Source organism: Olea europaea, unplaced genomic scaffold, assembly GCF_002742605.1.
Source record: "Olea europaea var. sylvestris unplaced genomic scaffold, O_europaea_v1 scaffold1016, whole genome shotgun sequence".
Taxonomy (NCBI): Eukaryota; Viridiplantae; Streptophyta; class Magnoliopsida; order Lamiales; family Oleaceae; genus Olea; species Olea europaea.
Window position 1 is genome coordinate 318,461 of NW_019227483.1, and position 7,995 is coordinate 326,455.

At 35.0% G+C, this 7,995-nt stretch overlaps 1 protein-coding gene across 1 annotated transcript; it reads right to left on the bottom strand.

The window, feature by feature from the left end:
- Nucleotides 1–781: 781 nt before the first annotated feature.
- Nucleotides 782–3,404, bottom strand: LOC111372613 (pentatricopeptide repeat-containing protein At5g39350). The gene has a single exon (XM_022994996.1). The coding sequence runs from the start codon at nt 3,304–3,306 to the stop codon at nt 1,276–1,278; it is 2,031 nt and encodes a 676-aa protein (XP_022850764.1). The 5' UTR covers nt 3,307–3,404; the 3' UTR covers nt 782–1,275.
- Between the last annotated feature and the right edge of the window lie 4,591 nt (nt 3,405–7,995).

The following is a 7,995-nucleotide window of genomic DNA, read 5'->3' on the forward strand; positions in this document are numbered from 1 at the left end:
TTTGAACGACATAGAAAGACCACTAAAGTTATATTGTGACAATAACTCGACAGTTTTGTATTCCAACAACAACAGGAGCACATCCAAGTCAAAACACATTGACATTAAATTCCTGGTCGTGAAGGAAAGAGTACAGAGTGGACAAATTTTCATAGAGCACATTGGAACGAACTCCATGATTGTGGATCCGCTTTCTAAGGGATTGTCACCCAAGGATATCGTGTTTTAGTGGGAGTTTGTATTCTTATTGCCTTATATTTAATTGGACACATTTGTGTATTTGGATATTTTTCTGTACAGAAATAAAGTATTCAGTTCATTTTACTCTGTTATTATATTCAGTATTGATCTCACTTAAGATATAAGGTTGGATCAGTTGGAAATAACATGTAATTTTCATGCTACGCTTCCATGATTGATCTATGTCTTTTGGTTGTAAGGGTATACGTGGTCATACTAGGTGTGACGAAAATCAGTTTGATCCTACATCAATATGACTAATGGACGAGATTGTTTGGAAATACCCTTAATTATGATAGCAAATGTTGAGCTCATAAGGTTGTGTACATTTAAAAGATTACATGTATGGCCGAGTGGGAGATTGTTGGAAAAAAAAATTATCAATTGGGGCCACACATGTATATGATTAAAGTGTGCGTTGCTATCTTATAGTTTTAGTCCATTAAAGTGATCCAATGAATTTAATTTTGAACTAATGGGTATCAATTATTATGGGATTAAAGTGTAGAGGTGATGAGGGGCCAATTTAAAACAAACAAAAGATGGTAACTGCCTAGCAGTTATTTATCATAGGGTCATAGTCCCCAATTGACGTGATTTTTCCATAACCTCTGCATCACCATCAACAGAGAGTTTTAAGAATTCATAAGGAAAATCACGAATCAATTGGAAGATTGTAATCCGTTCAAAATCAATTACAATTAGGATCAAGGTACGCCTCCGCTTTCTTGTTCTCTATTATTCAACGTGGAGCATTGAAATTTTGTTGAAAGGATCTGTTGATTTCTTTCAAATCTGATTTATCAAATCTTCTATCAATTGCCACCACAATATACTAAATTTACAAGCCCAATCTAATCGACCACTGCATCTCTCCTTTTTTGAGTGGCCCAGATCACTTTCTGACTCTGTCCATGAACTAATTAACAACCTTCACCCTAATGATTTGCATCCGCTTCGTATGTGTATAGGTGATATTTTCCTTTAGAGCCTCGGGTCTACTCTACCCTTTCATATAATCTCATCAAAGAGAATTCACATGTTCCTCACCTCGACTGCACTGTGAGCAGGTGCTTTTACTAATCCAATGTTATCCATCATACGTCTAACATTTTCTGCGTCTGTCCACCTTCCTAGTGCAGAATAAATGTTTCCCATTAATACATAATTTCCGGTGTTTTCTGGCTCTAACTCGAACAGCCAGTTTGCAGCCACCTCTCCCAGTTCAACATTTTCATGAATCACACAAGCACCGAGTAATGCACCCCAAACAGAATGGTTTGGTTTAAAAGGCATACTTTTTATCAGTTCATAAGCTTCTTCAAGTCGGTCAGCACGACCAAGAAGATCAACCATGCAAGTGTAGTGATCAGTTCGAAGACTCTCCTGGTAATTTTTGTGCATGAAATTAAATAACTTTAAGCCATCATCCACCAAGCCCACATGGCTGCAGGCGTGCAAAACAGAAGTAAAGGTGACTTCATTAGGTTCGACCCCAGATTGAACCATCTGATTGAAAAGAGAGAGAGCAACCTCGCCGTGTCCATGCATTCCATAACCAGCTATTATCACACTCCAAGAAACAATGTCCCTATTCTTCTTGGAGATCCCATCGAAGAGTTTGTGAGCTAATTCTAAGCTTCCACACTTCGAGTATATATCAACCAAACCAGTGGCGATGTCAGTCTTGGAAATAAACCCTGCTCTTACCAGGTAACCATGTATATTCAACGTCTGCTGCAGGTCTGCTACCATGGCATACGCAGGAAGGAGACTTTTCCAGGTTGCATCATCGGGTTTAATTTCTTCTAACAGCATTTGTTTGAAAAGTTCTAAAGATTCTCTTGCAAGCTTGTTATGAACACACCCGGAGAGAACTGCATTCCATGGTACAGTCCTCTTTTTAGATGTCCTGGAGAAAACCCTGAAACTAAGTTTAACACAATTACATTTTGCATAAAGGTCGATCAGTGCAGTTTCAACATTAACATCACATTCAAGCTTATGCCTGATTGCCCAACCGTGCAAACATCTACCAAGCCTCAAATCAGGCAAATTCGTGCATGCTGCAAGAAGTGAAGCCAATGTCACCTCATTAGGCCTCACACCTTCAATCTGCATCATTTGACACAGCTCGACTGCACTTGTCCAATTAGCGTGCAATATGTACCCATTAATCATAGTAGTCCATGTCACCACATCCCTCTCCACCATCCCATAAAAAACTCTACTTGCCTCATCCACTCTTCCGCATTTTACATACATGTCCATCAAAGCATTCTGAACTGCCAATCTTTTCCCTAAACACTTCTCCTCCACCAATAAATGCACCTCTCTCCCCACTTCCAAGTTCTTCAAATAACCACAAGCTGGCAAAACCGAAAGAACCGTAGCACAATCAGCCTCTACTCCACCATTCACCATTTCCCTGAAAACCATCACGGCCTCTTTAGCACTGTCATTCCTAAAATAGCCGCTGATCATCGTGTTCCAAGAAACCACCCCTTTCTCCTTCATTGCATTAAACACTCTTCTAGCCCCATCTTTATCCCCACATTTCATATACATTGCCAACAAACAATTCCCCACAAAAGTCCCCGTCCCGAACCCACTTTTAACGGTCAACCCATGAACCACAACACCCAAATCGAGCAACACCAAATCCCCACAAGCTCGAATAACAAATGGGTACGTATACCTATCCGGATAATTTCTACAAGACTCGAGCATTTCCACGAACAGTTTGAGCGCCCCAAGAGGAAACCCGTTTTCAGTGTACATTCTTATCATGGCCTTGTAGGAAAGCAAGGTACGATCAGACAATTCATCAAACAGTTTGCAGGCGTAATTCACCTGGCCGCAAATTGCGTACGCGGAGATCAGCAAAGAGAGAAAGTGGGTATGGTCGGATAGCAGGCCTAATGTTATAACATGGGCGTGGAGTTTCTTGGTGGTTGGCAGGGATTTGGCGGTGGCGCAGTGGTGTAAGAGTGACTCACATTGTCCAGAAGCAGTTGGGAAAAGGCGTTTCAAAGTTTTGGACAGAGATTGCGATGGGCCATTCATGAATTGGCAACTGAATTTCCAACGACTGCTTTGCTAGTTCTAGTCTCTTGCTCTCGCAACCTTTCACCTAGTTTAAACTCTAATTTAGATATCCGTGTTTTGAGAGTTTGTTTATTGGGATATGGAATTTAATTCTTTGTGGACATCAATATACGGGCAAGCTCTTATTTCAGGGGTGGGACAGTGGAACACTCAAGGTTGGGGTTCAACCATTAAACTCTAATTTAGATTTTAGTCAACAATAATGCTTTAGAGACAAGGTTAAAAAATGGGGTAGATATTTGTTGAAGTCGGACACTTTGAAAAAAAAAAAAAAAATAGCCAACCAATTTTTGTCAAATCAATTTGTCCTTTGATACCTTGGTTTTTAACTTATTATTCTTTAGTCAACGTAATTATATTTACACCACAATTTTTATTTCTTGCATCATATTTTAATTGGATTTAATATTCTTAATCTTCACCCATTTACTATTTATGTTCTTAACGATTTCTCAAGACATTATTATCTTCAAAATTTTAATTAATTATCACATTTTGTATTTGATAACATTTTTATATCTAAAAGTCTATTGAAATGGCATAAAACAATTTATTTTTCCATAATATTTTAATAAAATAAATAAAAAGTGCAAAAAAATATTTTACATTCATTTCAAAGTATGGAAACAAAATATTTTGATATAAATCATTATTAAGAATGAGACGTACTAATTAATGAATTATTAAAAATAAGAATTTAACGAAAAAATTAAGAAAATAATTGTTACAATGAACAAAGACTGATGAGTTTAACTGCAATTAAAATATAGGGTATTAAATAAATATTGTGGTGGCAATATAACCACCATTTTGTCAATAATTAATTTTAATTATATATTTAACATATCATACTAGTTTAATAATTCATTATCCAAAAATGTATATTTTAATGAAATATTACTTCTTAACAATATTTTAGTCCATTAGAGCACAAATAACCATACTAGCTACCATATTCCAATACAATTGTGAATTGCTTCAAAAATTTATCACAAGCAAACATAATTGGTGTTTAAAAAAAGAAAAAAAAATAGAAAAAGACATTTTCTATGCAAGCTGACGAACTCTGTCAAGCAGACTTGGTAGACAAAAAATAGACAATATTTAGATAGAGGTCTAGATGTAGATGCTTCATTAGACACACTGTCTCAACAATTTAATTGATTATGTTTATATTGAAATATTACATATACTTTTTCTCTTCCACTCTTTTTCCATTATCTTTATTTTATATTAATACAAGACATGTAAGTGAAGATATTAGAACATAGATGGAACTCATTGGAGACCAACTTTAGACTTGGTCTTCTATTCAACATTGATGTCATGCCGGCTAGAAATTCATCTATTTAAATCCTACACGTATTACAGTCCACAGAATGCATTAGAGATGTCTTTATATATTAATTATCGTTCACATTTCTTTATTAAGAATAATTTAGTATTTTTCTTTATTTAAGATTATATTCTAAGGTCTACAAATTATACTATTTCATATTATTGAATGTTACACCAGTATTTCACTTGATGCATTATGTACCCATTAAAACTAAATAAACAACCAGTGTTCCACTATTCAGGCCTTTGCCTCGATCCGAGCCGACACAAAACTATAGCAAACACGTTGATCGACCATGACAAGGTCTTGGCCAACCACAAACTGATAACATTTTTTTGGACCGTAAGATATTTGATGTGACTAACGCGATGAAACATGTTACCTATAACGCTTAAAGGTACATATCACTTCTCATATTTCATTATATATACATTGCTTATTTTTGATATAAAGTTAGTGAAATCTCTTTCACCAAAGCCAGTGTTCTCTACATTTTATCTCTCACACCCAATTCAAATTTTGACTTGATCGTCGGAGTACATATGGTCGTTACACCATCAATTGGAGCAACAATCTTAGTGTCTTACATTGTCTATACACATGGACGGTGGTTTGACTTCTTCTGCTGACATCTAGATCCAACCAGATTTTGAAGTCGACATTGAATATAGATTGAATCTTGTTCATCGATTGTTTCATAAGATACTTTTGTTAATGACTTGTTTAAATGTGTCTATCAACTATGTTCGAAAAGGATGCTTCTCTAAACTTGAAGGATGTGTCACAACTTTTTCTTTATTGAAAAAATTAGGGATTCGACTCCAAATTTTTCTTTATCAAATGTGTTATTTTGTATTCAACTGTGCTAAATTACTAATGCTAAAGAAATTATACCAATTGTTTACATGGTCTCTTGGATTTAGACATCTCCTTGAGGTTTGTCAACCTTTAAAATTATGTTCCAAAAGACTCTTCAAATTCACATTTTACAATTGAAGTGGTGAAAATAAAAGATAATAATAATAATAATATATATTGAGAGTAGTAAAATGAAGTGTTAAAGATAAAGAGATCGTTGAAGTATTAAAAAAATTTACTCTCTAAAGGTGTGTTTGATTACGTTTATTTTCCATGGAAAATATCAGTTTTCCACCCAAATTCTTACTTTGAGTGTTTGATTGCTATTTTTTTCTATGGAAAATATTTTTCAACTTCTGAAAATATGCCTAATTTTCCTTGTTTTTAAGGAAAACATTTTTCTTGGGTAGAGGTATTTTTTATTTTCCACAAAAGATGGAAATTTTTTTTTTCTGGGTGATATTTTCCTTGCTAATCAAACATACTCTAAATTTATAAATAATCCCCAAATTGCAAAATATGCTCTATAAAAAAGAGAGTCACTTGAATATGCTCTTAATTTTATTAATTTAGAGTCCAATACTTTTCAAATTTAGAAATCTGCCTACACGAATTTGTTGAAATCGACGTCCATTGTTATTGATTTAGTCTCAGGTCCCAAAGTCCTTTTCGGCCTGTTAATCAAGGAAAGCCAAAATGAAGTCTTGCTTCTCTAGCTTGGGTTGTCTTCCCGGATCCCTGCTTCTGCTTTTGGTTGTGGATCTGCTTCTCCAATGACGGGCGAGAAAACACTGCGAACAGTGCACATCTCATCTTATCCACTTCTTCATCTTCAAGAAAGACTCGCTAGAAAGCAGCTTGCTAAGAGTGGCAAGGAAGAGAGAAATCCCCCATTTTGAGGAAAGTCCCAAAATTGCACATTTCATTGAAAATACAATTCTTACATAGGAATTTATTGTCCTATATCATTATGTTCAAAATATATATTTTTCTCTTATTTTTAATTATACATTCTTCAATAAAATAATATTACAAGCAAATTCAAAACTTTTTTATTTTTATTTTTTATTTTTTAACCACATATTCTTCATCAATCTACTATTCCAAAATACATTCTTCGCCAAAAAAAGGACTGAAACATGTATAACAATTGTACCTTCATATGACCACTTGTTTCATCACCCTAGTTTAGAACAAGTTGGTCATTATTGATTCAAGATATATTGTCACCATTCGGATGTTCTTTTAGTTATTCTTAGCTCAAATCTTGATGCGTCACTCCATCAGCTTGAAATAACCAATAACGAGATGCAATCCAGTACGCGACAAGTGACATCACATTTAACATGGCATCTTCCTATTGCCTATTCCAAAATGATGTAGTAAGGTGTCAAGATTTAAATAGAGGACAGCTAAGGGAATCGATAAACAGAGATTGCAACTCTCCAATTATAGGACCTTTGGCCACATTGAATAGACAAGGTAAATAAAGCAACACGAATAACACCAAGTTGCCTCACAAGCATCACTGTAATTTGCTCTTTCTTGATAGATCGTGACAAATCAAATGCATCAGCACTACATATAAATTCGGCGAAGAAAATGAATTAACAAAATTCTCGACCAACAGTTAACAGTAATGATAAATGTTGACAAGCACAACACAATAATGATTAAAATTAATCTACTTGTTCCAAATGTCTTACCTAATTTTTGACCGAATTGACAAGTGGCGCCCCCTATTGGAGGGGCGTCTGTCCACTCCAATAAGGGCACGACACTTGTCAATTCGATCATCCATTTGGTAAATGATTTAGTACATATAGCATCTCCCGAATAATTAATCATGTAACCAAAGAACGCTGAATATGTAAAGCTTGAGTTTCACATTAAAGAAAACTCGTAGGACACCGTAGATGTCATAACAGAAAACAAAGAACATTTAAGCTGCAGTATGTAGAGATGAACAAATGAGATACTGCACACTTGTGAACAAAACCTGATGAAGTACAGCTCTAGACCATTTTGTTTGAGAACCATTTTTACAAAACACCTTCTCTCAAACTCATTTTCTACCATACATTTTCATAATATAATATTCTATACATAAACCCAAAACTTTTTCTACTTTTTAATCACACATACTCCTAAAAATCACTATACCAAAACTCATTTCCCTCCTAAAAAACTCTTTTTCATTGTTGTCAGCAGAGGCTAAGTTTTTTCGAGTGGATTTAACAATGCGTGACAGTACTCAGAGAGTAAAAGACATTAAATCTTATCTATTATAGTGTCTAATACAATCTAGTAGTGCATTGTTCAGTAAATTCCCATCTCTGATTTGAGTTGAGATCCATTGTCTTGAACTTGCTGCCAACCAATACATTCTTGACATTTTGACATATCACCTACTCCTAGCAAATGGGAAGACGCGATGGTGTAATGTGCCA